Source organism: Arachis duranensis, chromosome 7, assembly GCF_000817695.3.
Source record: "Arachis duranensis cultivar V14167 chromosome 7, aradu.V14167.gnm2.J7QH, whole genome shotgun sequence".
NCBI classification, from domain to species: domain Eukaryota; kingdom Viridiplantae; phylum Streptophyta; class Magnoliopsida; order Fabales; family Fabaceae; genus Arachis; species Arachis duranensis.
The window spans coordinates 61,794,557-61,816,969 of NC_029778.3; the positions used below are offsets into that span (position 1 = coordinate 61,794,557).

The 22,413-nt window shown below is 28.1% G+C and overlaps 1 protein-coding gene across 1 annotated transcript; it reads left to right on the forward strand.

Moving 5' to 3' along the window:
- Positions 1-784: 784 nt before the first annotated feature.
- Positions 785-21,077, forward strand: LOC107459223 (rho GTPase-activating protein REN1-like). The gene is made up of 23 exons (XM_052251611.1): positions 785-814; positions 1,017-1,115; positions 1,658-1,694; positions 2,384-2,460; positions 4,928-4,998; positions 5,110-5,188; positions 6,454-6,598; positions 6,740-6,859; positions 7,636-7,713; positions 7,926-7,981; positions 8,076-8,145; positions 13,856-13,943; positions 14,735-15,024; positions 15,122-15,345; positions 16,061-16,357; positions 16,933-16,985; positions 17,444-17,504; positions 17,598-17,681; positions 17,768-17,824; positions 19,301-19,461; positions 19,639-19,684; positions 19,925-20,029; positions 20,685-21,077. The coding sequence occupies exons 1-23, from the start codon at positions 785-787 to the stop codon at positions 21,075-21,077; spliced, it is 2,721 nt and encodes a 906-aa protein (XP_052107571.1).
- The last annotated feature ends 1,336 nt before the right edge of the window (positions 21,078-22,413 follow it).

The following is a 22,413-nucleotide window of genomic DNA, read 5'->3' on the forward strand; positions in this document are numbered from 1 at the left end:
CCACTTAAATTATTGATTACGAGAGCTAAAGCAAAATTAAATATTTTTGTGTGACTTAAAATTTTACTATAAACTTTTAATTTTGATAAATTAAAACAATGCAACTCATAAATTATAACATATTTTGATAATTCTATATTTGGTTTATAATAAAACTGAAATAATATGTATGATTTTAATTTAATCTCTTGAACAACACAAGGAATAATAAAAAGGACAAATGGGAGTTAAGTAGAGAATAGAATGTTGCAAATTAAATGAAAAATAAAAAAGACATTTTCTTTTTCCTCCAAATTTAACCATCCACTTTTGCTTTTGTTTTAGTTTAGAGGTATAGTAATGATGTGTACGTCTGCCGCACATTACGAAACAGCCATCTCCGCTCATTATTTTTCATTCTCTTCTTTGCTTCTCTCTTCCCACTTCAACATCCAACCATAAACACAAATTTTTCTTTCACATACACATTTCTTCTTCCATTTGAAAAAGCAAAAAAGAGACAAGAGAATAGTGGAAAGAGATCAAAGAGATAGGTCGAATTTAAATGCAAAACTGTTAACTTTTTTTCACTTTCATGCTTTTCCTATTTTTCTTTGTTTCTCTCATTCTATGTCCAGGTAAATTCTCATATTAATAATACTAGTATTATTATTGTTTTATTTTTCTTAAATTAAATTGTAATATCTAAGTTGTATTGTTATCATGATTAATGTTGATGCAGGATTGTCTATGACATAATACATAAGGGTATATAAATATTGTATTTTGAATTTGGAATTGCAGAATGACTAACAAAACTGATGAATCAATTCAGGTAAAATATCTTAAAAATGTTATTTATTTATTTTAATAATTTTTTTATGCAAAAATTTCTTTGTTCATAAGAGCCTATCAAATGTAGAATTTGGATTTTTTTATATGAAGTATGGTGTAAAGGAATGTTTAATGGTTGGTTAATGACGTCGTGTGTGTGAATTGAAAGCAAAAGCTCATTTTGTTTTTGTTTTTTTGTGTAGGAAAATGATGGTGCTCCTAATCTCGATCCTCAACCTCAACCTGAGCCCCAAACTGGGTCACCAGATCATCCTCTTTTCAAGAGTAGCAGTAGCACTAAGGTAATTATTTGTATTTGCAAAAGTATGAATAATTTTTTTTCCTCAATTGATTGGTTGATTCATTCAAAATAAAACATGGTTTTGGAATGGGAATACATTGGTCAATATGCTTAAGTTTTGTGGTTCATCAACTTGTTCTCATGAAAATTCAGGTAAATTGTAGACTTTTTCATATAAAAAAGGTAGCCCAATTCAAAAGATATAACATAGACAACCTAATTTGATAATTATATTAGTAGTTAATTTCACGGTTTAAATTTACGACTTTTAATTCACATAGAGATAATTTAACTATTGCTCCACTTTTTCTCCCTCCTTGACAACCATGTTAAAATTTTACTTTATAAAAATTGTATTCTAATTCACCTAACACAAATGAGATAAACATAGTAAAAATGGTAAAATTATTTGTATTCAAATGATAAATTTGATTGATTTTTAACAAAAAAAAAAGTTAGTTTAAAATAAATACTGTTTTTTCAAATTATAATAAGTATACTCAATATCACTTAACAACTGAATTTTTTATTAATTTCTTTTAGGTTTTCAAAAGTGGGCCACTTTTCATATCTTCCAAAGGTATGGTAAACTTCTCTAATTTATGTGATGTAGAATTATTAATTTATTGATTTATTTTAGTTATATAATCCCAATACCAAGAGGTGGAGGAAATGATGATGATGATGATGATAATGATAATGATGATGATGATGCACCGAATAATTCATGTTCTCATCCGACCCAAAAATAAGGCTTTTTAACTTTCGCTACTATTAAATTCATTTAATTTGTTTAAATGGAAACACTGAGTAAGAATATATCTAATAAGATTTTACTATGACTAATAATAGTAACAACTTCAAAGGCAAGAAAAACTTGTATATAATATTTATACTTAATATTTTTCAAGGTCATATAAGTTGCCCATATACAATGCTTTCATTAATGCGAAAAAGTGATTTTGGTTGAAATTTTAAATAGAGACATGTTATTTTACCCCTAAAATAAAAGCATGAAATTAATACTCTTTATGTATAAAATAATATTATAATCCCAACTAATCTTAGATGAATAGAAATTTCGGTTATAGAAATGCACTGCTAATCATGTATGCTTTTTCTTTGTTCATTCTTTTTATTCTTTTGATCTTTTTACGATTCAATTGCATTTTGTCTTTGACTATAGATAATGATGCTTAACGATACTAGAATGACTAAATTGTGTAAGTCATTATAAAATTACATTGTATGTAATTTCTTTATGTGTAGGTATTGGATGGACATCCTGGAAGAAAAGGTGGTTTGTTTTAACACAAACTTCACTTGTTTTCTTTAGAAGTGATCCAGTAAGTTCTTTTTTTTTTAATTTTTGAAATTGAATGTAATAATCTTTTTCATTTATTTACTACGTTATAATGAGCTCTTACTTTGAGAGTAAAGATAAAATATTAGTTTTAAAATCTCATTTATCTCTTAATTCATAAACTCAAAATAGAACTTAGAACTCGAAATAATAATATCCATCATGGTTAAATTGCTTGAAAGAGTTCAACTCTCAAAAGTACTAATTACATGAATAAAATAATATGGTCGAATCCTTTTATTACAGGAAGCAACTAAAATTTAATCTCCTAATTATGTAGGAAAAATGTATATGATATGATAAGCTTTGAAATTACATGAATGGAAGAAAGCTAAAGGTCTTAACATCTTATAGTTATAGTAAAATGACAAAGTGGGTGATCTTATGTTAGAGTATCCAAATAAAATAAAGTATTCAAATATATTTGTTCATACACACATAATACAATTCACATCTATAAAAACAAATGCTAACCAAGAGTGAAAGTATAAAGCTTACCAGTAGGATAAAGAAAAATGATAAAAGCTACATATTGATATCTGAAATCATAGGCATCCAAGTTTTTGCATCTTTTGATTTACAAATGTCCAGGAGTTCACTTATACCATTCAACTAAACATTCCAGTCTCTATTTACCAACATAGGATTGTAGCTTAGGGTCAATTCTAAGATTCGACGCTACCTAAAACTTTGTTATCCCCGTCCAATAAACGAACGCTAATATTTCATACAAGTTTAACACAAACAAAGAGCATATAAATCAATTAGCATAAAGTTACATTTATAATAATTACAATCAAATACACATATAGACACATGATAAATGTCTGTCATACCAATCATGAATTTATGTGTCGATTATATTGTCATATCTCACAACATCTAGTAGCTATCACCATATATAATTTTTCTCTTGTGCATTTCATAAGAGGAATAACCAGAACCTTGAAGTCTATCTTAAAGGGAGAGCGTCATATCATCTCTTAAAGAAAACTATTTGGGATGCATCCTCGACTAACCTTATGATTAAAAAGGAAAAATCACATATGGTCAATAGAAACATCATAATTTCTCATTATTATAATCATATTCACATCATCATAAAGTCTTAACAAATCTCAGTATCAAATATCAATATTTTATTTATTATCTTAACTTGGCACCTCACCATCATTATCCATATTATTTCCTTCATCATGATATTATCATCGTGAACACATCATAAATATCATGCACGACATTCATACTCATCTACGTACTTTCTTTTTCTTTACACTTTTTACATATCCATCGAGGTTTGGCTTGGACCTTATATATGGCATGTAGGTCTAAGCAAGATATCTAAAAGTTTGTTTTCTAGACTCACAATGGTGTTTTAGAGTGTCCCAAGCTCATCAAAATAGCATTTTCTTATGTACATAAGGTGCTAGCTAGCTAGTAGACCTTCACGTACACTACCTTTTTCTCATACGCGATATTCTTTCATTGCCTTATCTCTTTTCAACTTCTTTTACCAACTTAGAACAATAACATTTGTTGTAATTGATGATTTTGTACAAGTTTAGAACCTTTTCAACTTCATTTACCAACTTCTTTTACTTTAGAATAACATAATCGGCAATATCCTCTCACACATAATTACTGTCACAAAACAAAAAACACATAAAGAGAAAAAATATCTTGGAAATAGTAAAAATTTATGTGAATAGATAGATTATTCTCAATTATATTAGAAAATTTTAAATCAATACATTTTATACTACACTTAATCCTTTTCTTAAAATTACATCATTAGTAGGGTAAATATGAAAGAGAAAAAAAAAAGAAATGAAACTAGTGCTACATAAATATAAAATATTTTGAAAACTTAAAAATGTAAGATATTATGAAACATAGAAGAACTATTTTAACTTGTAGAAGATTAATTTACTGACAAAATGCATGGTCCCTCAAATATTAATAATTATTATCCTATAATACCCTAAAGTGGAGACCATTTGATAGCAAAATAATATTTTCGAAGGACAAAATAGATCTCAAGAGGAAAGAGACACTTTAATTTTTTGGGTAACATGAGACACTTACCATTAATATTTGGGAAACTATATGCCTCTATCAAGTATCTTAGACTTTTGGAAATCATACTTCATGCCATGATATTAAAACTTTTATTTTTCTTATAGTGAAATTGAAACTTTTAGATTTAAATTTTTTGGGTAAGTTGATGAATCATTTCTCTCTTTTATTTATTTAAGTTGTAAATTTGTTATAAACAAAAATATGGTTTGTTAACGGACTTTGCATGCCTTTCGTCATTGTTATATATCAGAATAAAAAAGAAACTTCATCAAGACAAATGCATGCAATTGAATAACATGGCACTTTTTTATGAGGTTTGAAAAGATGTACATTTCTAATTATATTTCTTTATCATACTATATCTCACACAGAATGTTGCTTCTCAAAAGGGAAATGAAGTGAATTTGACCCTTGGTGGCATTGACCTCAACAATTCAGGCAGGTTGGCTTGCTTGCTTTAAACAACTATTGTCTATTCTATTTTTCTTCAGAAACTCACTTATTTTTATGAAGTTTCTAAAGTTTCAAAAATATAATTTGTCATATATTGCAGTGTTATTGTCAAGCCAGATAAAAAACTTTTGACTGTACAATTTTCTGATGTTCATGATGGACGGTCAGTTACACTTAAGGTATTTCTTTTTTTTAGAAGACTATAAATTATTGTTAAAATGTATTCCAAGAATAATTTATTTATAAATTTCATGTAATGATTAATTTTTCTACTAAAGATTTTAGTAAATAATTATTTCTAATCATAAAAAATGTAAGTGCTGATAAAATTAACCACAAAAAACTAAACTAATTTTATATTCATAAAAAATAAATTTCATTTAACAAAAATACACATTAAATTTTTAAATTATTCTTCAATATCTCCCTCAACCTCTTAATTTTGATAAGGGTAAAATAGTAAAAAAAAAGAATCCTTATGAAGTTCTTTCCTTCCAGAACTCTTTGGTTACTGCTGCTTCAAAATCCAATCAATAACTTCTTAGAAAAGAGGAATCTTTCATCTTCCAGAAAATAAGAAGTATGAACAAGAAACATAGAACAGAAGAAATAAAAATTTTACCATAAAAAATATACATTTTTTTATAAAATAAGAATACAGAAAAAAGCCACGCAAATGAGTGCAACGATATTACTCTAATAAAAGAAAACAAGAAAGAGAACATCACAAAAAATCACATATGTTTGCTTTGACATCCACTGCTAAACACAGAAAGAGAAAGATTAACAAAAAGAAAAACAGAGAAGGTGGAAAAAGTAAGAAAGAAAAAGAGAGAGAAAGTGGCGACGTGATGAGAGATAGAGAGCAAAGAAGAGACAGAGAGAAAAGCAAGGATATGGGAAAATAAGTAAAAAATTGGAGAAGAGGAAGATGAGAGGGCGACGGCGGATGGGACCATGGCCACCGCCACCGTCACCGTCGAACAAGCTATCTCGCTTTCTCGCTCTCTCTCCCTCTCTCATGGACTCTAAGGATGCCATTGATTTGAAGAATGAGGTGTGGGACAAGTTTTATACATCTTTGGCGACAATTTTTGTGAGATTTTTTATGGGTTGTGATTCCATCTTCTATAGGTTAATTCTGGTTCTGATTTTGGTAGGATTTTTATAATTTAGAAAAATTTAAAGTGGTTTATGAGTTGGAATAAAGGAAGATTATGTCCAAAAAAAAGAAGATGATAAAAGGATAATTTGATCATTTCAAAAAATTTATCGGAGTCAAACTTTAAATTTAACAATTTGATAATTTTGTTAAACAAAATTCATCTTTTATAAATATAAAATTATTTTAAATTTTTTTATAAAAAATTTGTCAACATTTAATTTTTTTAATGGTTAAAAATAGCTAGCTATATATATCACATTTGTTTTGTAAATTTTACAGGCTGAAACAAATGAAGATCTCTATGAGTGGAAAACTGCACTTGAGAATGCTTTGGCACAAGCACCAAATCCAACTGACATGATAGGACAAAATGGTGTTTTAAAGAATGATCAGTTTGATTCACTTGATAGTTCTTCAGACCAATGTATTATCTTTTTTCAATTTGTATTATTTTCGTTTCAGTTAAACTATTAATATATTTCAGTTTATGATTTGTATGCTTATGTTATTTCTATATACACATAATTATTTTTTTTTAATTGATATTTTTTGCTTTTTGCAATAGTGAAGGATAAAGAATCAAAGAAATACGCAGTCATGGGTCGTCCAGTTTTACTTGCTTTGGAGGATCCTGATGGAACTCCGTCATTTTTGGAGAAAGCCATGAGATACATAGAGGAGTATGGTAAGTTTTTCCCCTCTCTTATTTTTAAGAATTATTTTTGTTCATAATGTTGAAGGTAAAGTAGAGAAACATTCCTTGTTCTATCCAAAATATAAGAGAAAATATGTGATCTTTTTGTTGTAAAAGTACTCATCATTCAACTTAAATCATCATAAAAGAAATTAATATTGAATGACTTTCAACTCAATTTTAGTTCTTTGTATTTTATAAATAAATTTTTTGTAGCAGGCATATTGAATATTTCACTTGTTATCAATATGCATGAAAAAGCAAGTTTAATGTTGTATTATTAAGAAAGAACATCAAAGGCAACAATCAAGCTATTACATCCATTTGATTACTTGGGTTTTATTCCTAAATTAATGAATATAACTAGGTTTTAAATGATGGTAAACTTGTGGTTCACCGACACTAACATAGTCCTTAATATTATAAACATGAAATATATTTTCTAACTTCCTTACCTACATATTTACACCTTTAGTGAATAAAAAAAAATACTCAAATATTAGTTAAGACACTTAGATCATGTTAGTATGCAATGATTTTTTATTAAGATTAATTAAGCCTATAGTAACTTTAATTTGTTAGATTAATCTTTAGCTGTATATTTTTAAATCGTTTCAAAGTTTGGAGAATGAGTGGTGAAAGAAAACAAAGTAGCAAATATATATTAGATCCTTCTAATAGACATAAAACATTATAGAATCTTGTAAAATTGTGTATATGACACATGTCATTTTATAAGAATCTATCTAATTAATTTTATAAAACAGGAGTCAAAGCAGAAGGGATTCTGCGACAAGCAGCTGATGTTGAGCAAGTTGAACAACGAGTACGAGAATATGAACAAGGTTTGTATTTAAGTTCCTCACTAATCTTATGCGTTAGCAAAATAGTAAGGATTCTTCAAACTTTGCGTGTTACTGGACATTGGCATGTGTCTACGACACTTACACAATCAAATAATTTATCCTGCACAATAAATTTTATAAAACTGTTGAATTTCAACATTCATTATATAGATCAAACTAATAAATTTCATGGATATGCCACATGATTGCAGGAAAAGTTGAATTTTCTGAAAACGAAGATGCACATATTATTGGTGATTGCATTAAGGTATCGTCATGATAAATTGAAAATTTGATTCCTTTATCTTGGTTACACATTAAAATATATTACTTTTTTTATCATTCTTTTAACAAATATCCAGCATGTACTTCGAGAAATGCCATCTGCTCCAATCCCTGCATCTTGTTGCAAGGCATTATTAGAAGCTAGTCGTAAGTATAATTTTGTTTTTTTTGTCATTATTTTGTATTATTTTTAATTTTATTTTCAACCACCTATATAAAACCTTAAAAGACAAAAATACACTTACTCTCGTTAATGTGAAAGGAACTAAAACTTAACTTTTAGATATTCACAATTATTTTTTATTATTTTTATTATTAAACATGCATTTTTATATAGCTATTTTAGGTTTATTTTTTTAAATTTCTTTGAAAATATTAATAGAAATAAATCAAATAATTCTCTTTTTATGTTTGTGTGGAAAAGAGATAGCTAGAAATAGATGCAAATTGACACATATGAATATGTGTTAAAAGCATATAATATAAAAAAATATGTATAAATTGTATCAGTTATCAAATGTTTATTTAATGTCGTGTGTTATTTATTTATATCTTTTATTTATGACAATATATAAAAATAGAAACTAAAATAGTGTTATAGTGAATAAATAATTCTATAAATTTTTTATTTTTTTATAAATTTAACATGTCAGCACATAGAAAAAAATATTTATCTATATAACCACATTCATATTATCATAGAATATAACATCTATATAATCAACTTCGTATTAAATTCATAATATTTTTTTATATTAAATTAGTTAATTATATAAAAATCTATATTATAAAGAATAAAAGTTCAAATAAAGGATCTAAATTTTAATGTTATATATACACATATTCTATTTATTGAGTAAACTTCATTTTAGGAAAATTTATTATATAAGTTATATATAAAAAGGAGATACAAAAGTAAAATTATAGTGAGATAATGATAACTAAGTTTTTCAGTTTTGTAACTTTCTCATATTAATAACTCATATCAATACCAAATCTATTTCGTAACAATATAGAGAATAATATCATTTTACATAGTCACCTGTATAATACATAGAAAATAACATCTATACAATCAACTTAGTACTAATTTTCTAATTTCTAGCATTAAATTATCTAATTATATAAAAAAAATTATATTATTAAGACAGTAAATTCGTATCATGGATCTAAATTCTAATATTATGTGTTTTATTTGGAGAGCAAATTTTATTCTATAAAAACTATATAAAAAATTATCAAATTAATGTTATAATGAGCTAATAAATCCTATGTTCTTTTGTTCTTTATAAATTAGTCATGTAAACACTAAACTTATATCATAACGCTATGAAAAATAGTTTCTATCTATAGAACTATTTTTATAATATCATAAAAAGTAACATTTACATAACTATCCAAAACATTAATCTCATAATTTTTCACTTTAAAATTTCTAACTATATAAAAAACTATATTATAGAAGACATATGTTAACTTATATCAAGAATTTACATTCTAATATTATATGTCTTATTTTTAATTTTGTTTCATGTATGATGTCTGGTCAATTCTTCAATCATGATCATCATCATCATTATCATCATTATTATTCAACTAACTATTTGAAAGAGTATATTTTATTTTATATTAAATTTCTAATTAATTCATGCAATAGTTCTCTATATGATTATATGAAAAATTAATAGTTTTGACATAACTTTAATAGCTAACAAATAATTCTAACTAGTCTATAGAAATACTTTCATATATATAATTGTATGAGGAAGTAATAATTATAATACAATTCAAAAAACTAATAAAATACTCATTAAAAAAATCGTGATTCAAATTTTATAATTTTTGTTCACTATTGAAGTTTAAATATAATTTTTATAAATATTGATGCACAATAAGAAGAGATTGACATGTTGGCATATTATAGTGCTACCACTTTAATCTTTTAATTGAAATGTCATTATCTACCTTATCTTTTCAGTAATTTTCTCCAATAATAAAAATATTATACTCTTTTTTATATTTTTATTATGATAAATTTAATAACAGCAACTTCATGTGGATTATTTATTCTCATGTTAATAAAAATCAATGCTTATTAAAACAAAATAATAATAACAAATAACAAATTATATCAGGTGCATCTTTTTTGAAGCCTTAGACTATAAAAAACTAAATTAGAAATGGCTAAATAAAAATATCCTATAGTTGATATAAAGATGACATTAAAAGAGTAAAAAATATTAGCATATTGATCATATTTATGATTTCTATCATCTTATGTTGACATATTATTCTATAATATATATTACAAGATCATTTGAACTTTAACTTTGAAAGTTATATTCATGCTTTTAGATATAAATGGTGTATATATATATATAAAAGGAAAAAAGATACTCAACTAGGAGCCTTGAAAAACGGGTAACAAATTCGCAAACTGAAAAGCGCAACGCTTGAGGAATCAAATTTCTTGCGGGTTAAGAAGCTTAAAAGGAAGTGATAACGATAAATAAGAGAGAAAGAAAAGCCAATAAAACAACATAACTAGCTCCTGACTCAGCCTGCAAAGATAAGGCTGGCCGGAGGATATATTTATACATATAAACATACATAAGTATTCCCAAAATACACCAAAGTACCAAAGTAAACTCCTATCTCTCCCTCAACCTCTAAGAGGAGCAACACACATAAGTTACTTGGAGAGTAAGCTAAATACATATATACACAAATATGAACAGAAACCCAAAAAACATCCAGGAACTACTTCACTTCAAGATCCAGATGCTTAGCGAGGAGCCTCTCGACCTGTATCTGAAAAACAACAACATAATATGGAATGAGAACTGGAGGTTCTCAGTATGGTAAAAGTGCCACGCATATAATAAATACGGTCCTGAGAATGCCATAGGCAATCCTAGAACTCCGTTATTTAGTTATCCAACTTAATTACTAAACAGAAGCAATGAACAGGGGTAGGTATTCTAAATCTACCTGACTTACTCAATTTCAATCCTAATCTAACACCAAACTATTTTTCCATTTTCTCCATCCCTCCATCATCCATAATGCAACAGAAACAAGCAACCAAACAAGTTCACGCACAAGTAATGAGCAGATAGTACAAGTAGCAAGTATAACAGGTAGCAGGTGGTATATATATCAATTAGGCAAATCCAGGAAATGCATAGCAATCAAAACAAATAAATGCATATGATGAATTTTTATCCTACTGGCCGTGAGCTCACATGTTGGTTACTTTGCCAGAATCCGACACATCTGGTAGCTAACTCAGACATTAGTCTCTAGGTTGCGCATCTCCAGGAGGATCATAAACGAAGGAGAGTGCCTTTCCACATCGAAGGAGCATGCCTTTCCACCTTCTCCTGGAGGATATATGAAGGAGAGTACCTTTCCACATCGAAGGAGTGTGCCTTTCTACCTTGCAACCAGAGAAGAACGTAGGGGAAACAATATGAAGGAGAGTGCCTTTCCATCTTCCCCACACCTGCATCACGACAAGAGAGGAAACTTCCGTCCTCAACTTGCCATATCGACAATTTCGGCCACACACAGTCATTCCCAAATCTCATCATTTATCATCATCATTTCCTTACATTCGTTCTTTATAGCCATAGCAACAAGTATTCATTTAGCTTTACATCATTCCCTTATCATTTATCACGTTTACCCTTTCTGGGTCCTGACCAACCCATTTATCAAACTCTTCTCAACCTTTTTAATATTGAATAATCTTAAAATCAACCTAACTCTAACATTAAATCAATCACATAATACAAAGATTAATCTTTGACTTCTCAGACCCATGACCATCACTAAGACATCCTCGACACTCTATTTTTTTTTTGTTTTTAATATAACAAATGATCTAGGAATTGGAAAAACTTTATGTCCAGGTGTTCATCTTGGAATAAGCTTTCTAACAAATCAAAAATCACAATTTTCTGATTTAACTAGCCTCAGAAACAGAGGAGAAACGCTGACTGCTCTACAGTGCTTAGAAACCAGAAAACAGCAGCAGCATATGATATCTAAACTTCCATATAAAATTTAAATTAAATTCAATAGCCTTAAAAATTAGTATGGTTTAACTTAACATATCCAGGTTTCTTTTCCAATTGGTTTCAGGTTAAAATCATTTTTAATGAAGGAGTTATGTAAATTGGAATTTGAGTAACTTTCTAGAGGATTCTGTTTTAAAAGCCAATGAACATGTCCTCTTCCAAGTTCCATAACTCACTCATTAAAACATGGACAACCCTGAAATTTAAATCACAGCTGCCAAGCATAATTAACTTTTACCTCTAATTGGTTGCATCTGAATATCCATCCATAATCAGAAGTTATAAACTCTCAAAGTTGCTGATCTAAGAAAACAGAATTTGGCTTTTATTGTATAACGCATCGTATTTCAAAAATTCATATCTTTAAAACCACAAGTCCAACCATTCTGAAATTTTATGACGTTGAAATAATAGGACTAAAGCTTTATTTAAATATGTTTCATTTCAAAATTCATTTTGAAACATCCGCAGCAGAGCAACAAGTTACTGTTGTTCTAAAAATGATGCAGTAAAATCAGATTCCACGATTACACTTTGAAAATTCACCATAAATCATATATTTAACGAAAAGATCTCAAATTCTCCAGTTCAGTTCTAAATATTCCAAGGTTTAACCAGGACTTGGTTCCACGCAATTCTGATCATCACAGAATTAGTTACAGCATATGCAATACCACCACAACACAACTCTACATCCTTATTATCAAACATCAACCATAATCCATCATAAATAAATACAAGAGCATACCATTAATAACTTTCACACCTCATCATTCCAATATATATCCATCAACAAATCTATTCCAATAACATTACAAGGCTAATAATTAAATACAACAAAAATTCAACTTATCCTATGGTTCCTCTAACCTAAGTTTTCACAACACCGTAAATACTAAATGTGTGAAACTTAAACCATACCTTGGCCGATCACTTAGTTCACCCAAGGCAGCCTTACAACTCAAAATTACAACCCCTCCAAGATCAATCAAATAGCCCCAAAACAAGCCTTAGTCACCAACAAACCTCCAAGTAATCCCAATTCAATTCCAATGCATAAACACCCACTTAACCTACTACTAATACATATATATATGTTCCAATTCAGTTTTCCATTACAAATATAAGATTGAGCTAGGGTTAGGGTGTTCTTACCATACCCATATATGCTCAATAGCTTGAGCCCACAAGTTTCGAAAGCTAACTTGAACCTAGAACACAAAAATTGGACAAGATTCACCATAGGTTTTCAATTTCACCAAAGAAATAGGGGTAGACATTCTAAAACAAAAATAAAACTTACTGATGAAATTGATCTGACAGAAATATAGAGCTCGACGCGTTGGCCGCGTGGCCGCGATGGCCGCGTGGCCGCGAACGGTGCGGCGATCGGAGCTCGGAGCGGAAAGTTATGGTAGTTTGATTAAAGAGGCTAGGGTTTGGAAAACTCTCCCTTTACTCTCTTAATGTTACTGTGTGGATCTATTAAGTTGGAGAAGAAGGAGACGCTGATTGTCTCTTTAATAAAGACTTGGTTGGGTCCGGTTTAACCGGTTCGGCTCTTCCAGTCCAATTTTGGGCAAAAATTTTGAAATTGATATCAAAATTCTCGTTTCGACGAGCTCTATCCTATTTTAATATTAGTTTTACATTTTTAGCTTTTCTAATTAAAATTCAAATTATTGACCAATTATTTACCGATTTTAGCAGGCTTTATAAATGGACTTTATTTTAATGTTGACTTTCTTTTATTATTAACTTACCGAAACAACTAGGAAGTGGACGTGGTGCCAACAGGATTTCTGCAATGCGTGCAGCAATATATGATACTTTTCCTGAGCCAAACCGCCGTTTGTTACAAAGGTAGTTTGTCAATTATCTCTTTTCTTTAATTTTTTATTGTTTTTTTCATTTAATATTATTAGAATAATTATAAATATGAACAATATTGGTTTAAATTAAATCTTTTATGTTTTTGAAACAAATTGTGTTATGTATGTTATATTGGGAATAATTTATCTATATTTATCTAAATTTGATGTAAATATGGAAGCAAAATTGCACATATACCTATTTAGGAGATATAGAAAATTTGTTGAAGATTTTAATCCATCATGCATCAAAACCTTACAAGAGAGCCATAAAACTAAAAAAAAAAGTAACACATTAAATTATTGTTAAGAAAAAAGTTACATATAAGGATAAATGAACAACAAAAAAAGATTGTTATAACTTAAAAAATGACTTTGAACATTTTGAATCCAACATAACGTTAAATCATGTGTTGTTAAGGTGCTCACTATCATTGTCTAGGTCCAATCATATTAAGGGTTGTTTTTAATTTAAAGAGTGTCACGGTTATGGCCTGATATGCAAGATTAAGAGCATACTCCTTGGACATGTTAATAATGATTTACCATCATTTTATAAATGGGTATTGCACTTAGTCGTTTGATAATATTTGAGTGAAATGAATGATATTAAGTATATCCCTCAATAGTCAAGTTAGTTTAAGTTGTTACACTTTTGCTAAATTAAATAACTATCTAAACAATATATATATCAACATTTTTTTTGGTCAAAACTTCGTCTTATTCTATTTATGCACGCACATACATTGCCTGATTCAAATTATTCATTCTTTTTTTGTACAGAATACTCTTGATGATGCAAGCTGTTGCGTCATTCAAAGCTGTAAACAAAATGAGTCCGTCAGCTGTTGCTGCTTGCATGGCACCATTGCTTCTTCGTCCTCTTCTAGCTGGAGAATGTGAAATTGAAAATGATTTTGATGTAGGTGGTGATAGTTCTGCTCAACTTCTACAAGCTGCTGCAGCTGCAAACCATGCTCAATCTATTGTTATTACTTTATTAGAAGAATATGACGCCTTCTTTGGAGTAAGTCAATCATTTGATATTATTTTCTTTGAACCATTTTGTATTCGTAATGATATTGCATAAACTCCTTAGAAGAATGTATGCATATTTTATTAGATTATTTTTTAGTTCTCTAATGTACTGTCTGTACTTAATGAAGGAAGATTGCGTGTCCCCCGGACCAGATATGTACACCGATTCAGATGGGAGCGAAACTGGGAGTGAGGAATTTACCGATGATGATGATGTGTCATATGAGGAAGAATATGATGATGATGAGGAAGGTGAATCAATAGAGGGATCTGAACTTGATGAAGAGGATGATATTGGTAGTGAAACTGGTAGTGAAACTGAAGATTCTGTGAAGAATGATAAAGATGATGATAAGGTATGAACTATTTATAAATTTTTTATGAAATTTAACTCATAAGTCTTTTTCTCTAAAACATAACATAGCAATTGCATCAAATAAGACTACATTTAGTTTACAAAAATGTTAATATATTATGAGTTGTATATAACTCAAGATGAAGTCTAAGTCCGTTAACTTTGGACTAGAAAGAGTAATTTAAGATCTTAATTTTCAAGAATATAATGGAGAACGAATGTAAATCAAGATGTTACATATGTGGTGTAAATGCATTCAAAGACTAATTTCAAGGGTATAATCAAAAATATATTTTCAAATGTATGATCCTTTGATAGCTAGCTAGAATATTGGGAGAATTTTTTATTTTTTTCATATTTTCATATTATGTCATATATATGCCAAAACGTATTACTGCATCCGAAATTTAATAGCAATCTAAAAACTCACATTTAAGTTAAATTTTTAGTTTCATATTATTAATTATTTAAATTTACATATCTTACACTTTTTTTCTTGCAAGTAATATGTGAGATTATAATTGTATGTATTCTCCTTCCCTTTTATTTCAAGATAAAATTAAAATGTCACTTTGTATAAATTATATAACTCATGCTTCATGCTGATTCTTATACGAATCAAACTCAAAAAATTATATTGGAAAAGAAAAAAAAAATTAAAGAGGGAAAGGAACATGATGAACTCCTTGATTATTTTAGTTTTATATGATGTACAGGTGCACAATCATTCAAGTTCAACTTCGAAATCTTTAGAGGTGAGTAAAGATCATAAAGTTCAAAAGATGTCATCGACTAAATTTGAACAAGCAGTTCCTCAACAAGAAGATGCCAAAAGAAATGAAAATACTTGTGAAAATGAGTCTAGTAAGCCTCCTAATGTAGGAGGAAAACTTTCTAGGGTTCGAACTACAAAGAATGAACACAATGCTCCTATCCCACCACATATGACAAAATCAGCAACTTTAACAAATGTCGCAGCACCTCAACGTCCTACTATGCTGGGGAGAACTTCAGTAAGTAAAATTATTAATAAATAATGATGTCATTATTTTTTATCTTGGTTACTTTTTTCAGTTAAAGCTTTCATGTTTATTTGAAGATTTATGAATTTATTTATAAGAATAATAACTTCAGGATCATGTACTTTTATGTTAGTTGCAAATTTGTAAAATCATTTAGGCATATCAATCACTCATAGAAAAGTTATTATATTGTCAAACTTAAATAAGATTTATATTCCTACAATAAAATTACGATTGGAAGATGCAAGTTACATAGAATAAAATATTAAAATATATATATATATATATTAATTAATAACAATAAAGAATTCAATTGAAATTGTTATATGAGAATTATATTAAGATCTTTTGATAGTTATAATATATTCTTAGTTATATATATTATAAACTAAAAAACTTTTGTGAAATGACCTTCCTACAAAGAATTTTTAACAATGTGATTTCTAAGAATGTGATCTTAAATCCTGGAAAAAAAGTCCTATAGTTTCTTAATCCATTTTTTAGACTTTTTAAATTGAGTTTGTTATACAAAGTTATTATTCTTATGTATTGTATAATATGTCTAGGCAAAGAAAAATCTTTCTATGGAATCCATTCAGTTCATTGAAGAAGATGATGAGTAAGTGATTTATATTAACTATATCAAACTCTCTTATACAAAGTTTCTTCTTATTATTACTTATTAACATGTTGTAGAATGTTATTTTCATTATGGTTCAAGAGAAAAAACTTTTAACATAGATACAAGTATATAGTATACATGAAGGTAAATATAAAATCATGTAACATAGTAAGGAAGGCCAATAGCTAAATAAAGTATCAAATGAAGTATTTTATGAAATCATTTCTCTTGTTTTTATTTTGAGGAAATAATACTATATGCAAAACTAAATGGCTTATGTAATATTTAGAATAAACAAATTGATTGAGACTTAAACCAAAATTCATGATATTTATAAGAATTAAAATCTTATTCAAACATTTTATATATATCATTTTAGTTGTATTCTAAATTATATGATCATGCCTTTGTCTGTAATGTTATTTGAAATGATTTGTGTTCATTACCATACACAGAGTTGGAATTGAGAGGCTTGAAACTATTAAGACAGAATTGCAAAACCAAATTGCAGATGAGGTTCGTATTTGATTTTTCTCTAGTCAGACTAACCTTGCTATATGTATACTATATTTTTTTTCAAAGCTAGTTTTCCATTTTACATTCTCATAGGCAAAAGAAAATTCGAAGCTATTATCTGATATGCAAAAACGAAAAGAAGCCTTGCCAGAGCATCATTTGGCTCTTGAGCGAGAGGTAAACCCATTAAAAATATGGTAATCCTTTTACCAACTGTGCTCTTGTATTAATAAATTTTTGTTTTCTCTAAAATTTATTTATAGGTTGTTATCTTACAAGAACAATTGCGAAAGGAGAAGAGTTGTCGAACAACACTTGAAGCAGGACTCAAGATACCTCCTAGACCCTTATCAAAATCTGATATTGATGAAAAGGTTAGTCTATTAAACTTATGTAACATTGAGATCTAGGATAAAAAATGTTAACCCAAAATCTCTGTTTTCAAATATACTTAAATATAAACAGAATTTACCCCATATAAATCGATTAAAATTTAAACTTGTATTTTGATATTATTACTGGCTAAACTTTCAAACTTAAATCAATTTTGACTAAAAATAAAAATAAACAACACCCAAATATAAAAGAGTGTAATTTGAATTAAATTAAGAATAACTCAAACCAATAATCTTCATGATCTTCATCTAGGATAAATAATTTATTTATATCTTCTTACTATAAATACATGTATAAAAATACATCAAGGTGATTTTGTCTTCATCTCCATTCTCATATTGATCAAAATATTCACTAATTATAGATCTTTAGCAATTTTACACATGATACCACTTAAGTAACTAGTTTTATCCTAATTGTCATATTAATCCTTCAATTATAGGAATATATACTAAACTCCTAGTTGTGTAGATGATGTCACACTTGATATCGTTGCACTTTGTAAAAATAAGATATTGACTTCTCTTAGAATTTGTGAAATGTGACACTAGTCTCTCTTATTACTAATAATACTAGAGAAGGTCAAAGTCACCATGAGAAATCAAGGGAGACCTTTGGAAGGATCGATTGTTTTACCATACAAAATATAATGCACAGATACATATAGATCATAAATATTAAAGTATAATTTTTTGGGAAAAAATAAATATATGACATAACAAAAACTTAATATAACATACAAAAAATACAAAATTTGTATTAGACATAAATCGTTAAGTGTATGAGAAGACATATATGATCATTAACATTTGAAAAGTCGTTGAGAATATAATACAATGATATTATCTATCTTCTTAATGTGAGATATAAAAAAGAATAAAGAACTAAGATAAAAGAGAAAAAGTTAAAATAGCACCTATTGTTTAAAAAACGATAGAATTTTGTCTTTGGTAGATTAGACATGTAGGAAGAATATCAACAAGGCATCCGATTAGAATCATGGATTTAGATAGAAGATAAACAAGTGACGTAAGGTAGAAAAAGACCTAAAAGTACCATACACAAAGTGGTCAAAAGAGATTTATTTATAAACAATTTGACTGAATGATATATGATAGAGCATAGTAAATAATGGTGTCATTTGATTCATATAGCCAACTACACCTAATGAGATAACACTTTGTTATTATTATTGTATTGTAGAGTATCCATATATATTAGTATTAAAAAAAGTTAAAATTTTTAATTTACATTTTGGAGTAATTGAAAATGTGTGAAATTTTTTATACAAATTATTATTAGACATTATAACAATAACGATTTAAAGTGTTATTGATTCATAATTTAATATGTTTCATAATGAACTAAATTCTTAATTCTTAATGAGACATTTTTTGTAGATCATGTCAGATCTTGAGGAGTTATTATTAGTAGAAGAAGATCTTGCCAAAATAAAAAGGAAGCTTGATGAACTTAGGGTACGACTTAGTTTACTTGGACAGGATTATAGTTCTGTGCAGGATTCTTCCAATCAACCTCAACATATAATAGATCTTGATATGTATGTTAAACACTTCCTTTGTTTACAATATCACATATCAATCAATATTAGTTTTTTTTAATGAAATAATTTTGGATATAGAAGGCTTTTTGCCACTTCAAAAATAAAATATATAAATAAAAGGGCGAAATTGTATATAATTAAAATATATCTTAATAATAAAAATTTATTTGCCAGGAAAAATACACAAGACACTGAAGTTGCAGAGAGGTCAACAACAAAGGTAATCCAACTTAATGTTAAAAGAATAATTTATTTTTTAAATTTAGGTTGGATGAAATTAGCAAAAATGTTCACTTCTGACATATTTCTTCTTCTTAAAAATAGTAACAATCTAATACCAAAATAAAGTTATCCTTTTTCATAGCAAATTTTATAATAAAATTGTATCGTGTTTACAAAAAGTTAAGCATAATATGAATTTATTACTTGTTGAACCTAATATTTTGTAATTGTATCACAGGACACTAAATTTGGGAGAGCAGAATCTAAGAATGATATAAAGCATGAGTTAAAACATTTGTCTAGCAAAAAATCTAGTTCTAAGAAATATGATGCTTGGAATGAAGTGAGTTTCACAATCTTACCTTAGATCTATATACATATCTTTACTTACTTTAATTAATTAGTTGCTTAATCAACACTATAGTAGGACATCCATTTCTAATTATAAACATGTTTAGAAATAATTTTAGAAGTCTCTCTTCACAAAATAATTTTAAATTGATAATTTTAAATTAACAAATAACCTACAAAAGAAAGCATTTTACATGAATTGTAATAATTTTACCAATTTAACTTTAACTATCAAATATCATATAATAATGTAAACAATCATCCATACTCATTTTTATAATTATACCACTTAAACTAGCTTTTTATTATACATTTCAAAATATAATCGATTATCGTAATACTATTTTTTAGCTAAAGTATCAAAACATGATTGTAGATTATACAAATAAAAATTATTGAAAAAGTTTAATCTTTAAGCATCTTCAAATATACTATAAGTTGATATATCTTGACAATAAATAGATTTTAATTGCTTTTACTAACTATTTACACATAGTATGGTTATCATTAAAACTTAAGTATTGTTTAAAGTTTGAAGTTTTAAGGAATATTTTAAATTATTGGACTTATGATAACGACTAGGTAAGTTAATAATATGTCATAATTTGATATGATTGATAGACTTATTGTATGAAATGTCTTTACAGCAAACAACAAATTCACAACCTGCCAATGCATTGACAAAACTGACATCAAGACTAAGCTTTTTGAACGATCGTCGAGAGGTTAATAGCTCTTCGAATAAAGTAGAAAAGATTAAAGGAGGTGAACTTCACCCACCAATAGCATCTCCAAAGAAATCTCGAGGATTTGAATTTTACCTACCACTCACATCCACAAGCAAGAACCAATATGACTTTCACTTGCCAATTTTATCTCCTAATAAGAATAAAGGAGCAGAAAATCTTCAAAATCCGGACAAACTTAAAAAAATGGGAAGTCAAACAGGACACCGACACTCTGATAAACAAAACCAATACTTGAGAAGAGGAATGTCAGAAAGCCATCATCAACCTTATGATTCAGATAATGTTCAGTAAATATAATAGGAGCTTATTGGACATTGGTATCATTCAATGTTGTTCCTTTCCATGTGTGATATTGGTAGTTGTCATGCCTTTAATAATATAATGTCTATTTATGAAGTAGAGTAATAGATGATTCTCTTGTTTATCAAAGAAATGAATTCATTTACTTTATACTATATGATGTAGGAGGAATAGTTCAACTATTCTCATTAAAGTCTAATTGTTTGTAATACAATTATATGTTCATTTTTTAGGTTCATGATCATCATGTTAGTTTTTCCCTTACACTATTATATTTGTAATTATAATAATGTTGAGTTATATTTGTTACTTTGAGTTTTGATTCGTTAATATTAGCATATGACTAATATTATAACGGGGTGAAATTAGAAAGTATGGAACTATTTTGTTTTTATTTTGGTATTTTATTGTAACTTGCAAGGCTAAATCTTGTTGATGAATAATTAGTATTAGTAGTGCTAATTTATTTGTGTTTTAGCCAGAAATTTTTAGTTTGAATGTTGATCAATTATCATTGTTTTGTTCATGGCAACTAAATAATTGTAATTAAATTATATTATTAATGGCTTTGGAAGCATAACGTTAGGAATAATATGGAAATTATCATGCTTATGTTATGTATAAAATCTGCAAAATTAATAAATAATTATTCAATAATTAATTATTATTAAAAAAATTAGAAAATTAAATTTTATAGTTTAAAAAAGTAGAAATAATTAAAATATGAATTTTAACACTAATTTTAAAAATTTTTGGTCCAAAATTGGGCTGTTAAGTCAAACCGGTTGAACCGAATCTATAATGGGGCAGGCCCAACCCAACACCCACTTAAATGAAGAACATAGCCCTCCTCTCCTTAATCAAATGTGAAGCACGCTGAATTGGGAAGGGAAACGGGGAAGAACACCAAACCCTCACACCAAAAATTCAATTACGTACTTGGTGGACGAAATTGTGATCACTACAACTTCGCACAACTAACCAGCAAGTGTACTGGGTCGTCCAAGTAATAAACCTTACGCGAGTAAGGGTCGATCCCACAGAGATTGTTGGCATGAAGCAAGCTATGGTCACCTTGTAAATCTTAGTCAGACAAACTCAAATGGATATGGGTGATATACGAATAAAACATAAAGATAAAGATAGAGATACTTATGCAATTCATTGGTAGGAATTCCAGATAAGCGTATGGAGATGCTTGGTCCCTTTCGTCTCTCTGCTTTCCTACTGTCTTCATCCAATCCTTCTTACTCCTTTCCATGGCAAGCTGTATGCAAGGGTTTCACCGTTGTCAGTGGCTACCTCCCATCCTCTCAGTGGAAATGTT

What these genes read in the sequence shown, in the direction of transcription:
- LOC107459223 (XM_052251611.1), top strand. Translation starts at nt 785, where the DNA reads ATGACTAACAAAACTGATGAATCAATTCAG. An exon ending in ATGATAAAGATGATGATAAG is followed by an intron (nt 15,346 to 16,060) that starts GTATGAACTATT and finishes TATGATGTACAG; the next exon opens with GTGCACAATCATTCAAGTTC. An exon ending in AATATGATGCTTGGAATGAA is followed by an intron (nt 20,030 to 20,684) that starts GTGAGTTTCACA and finishes ATGTCTTTACAG; the next exon opens with CAAACAACAAATTCACAACC.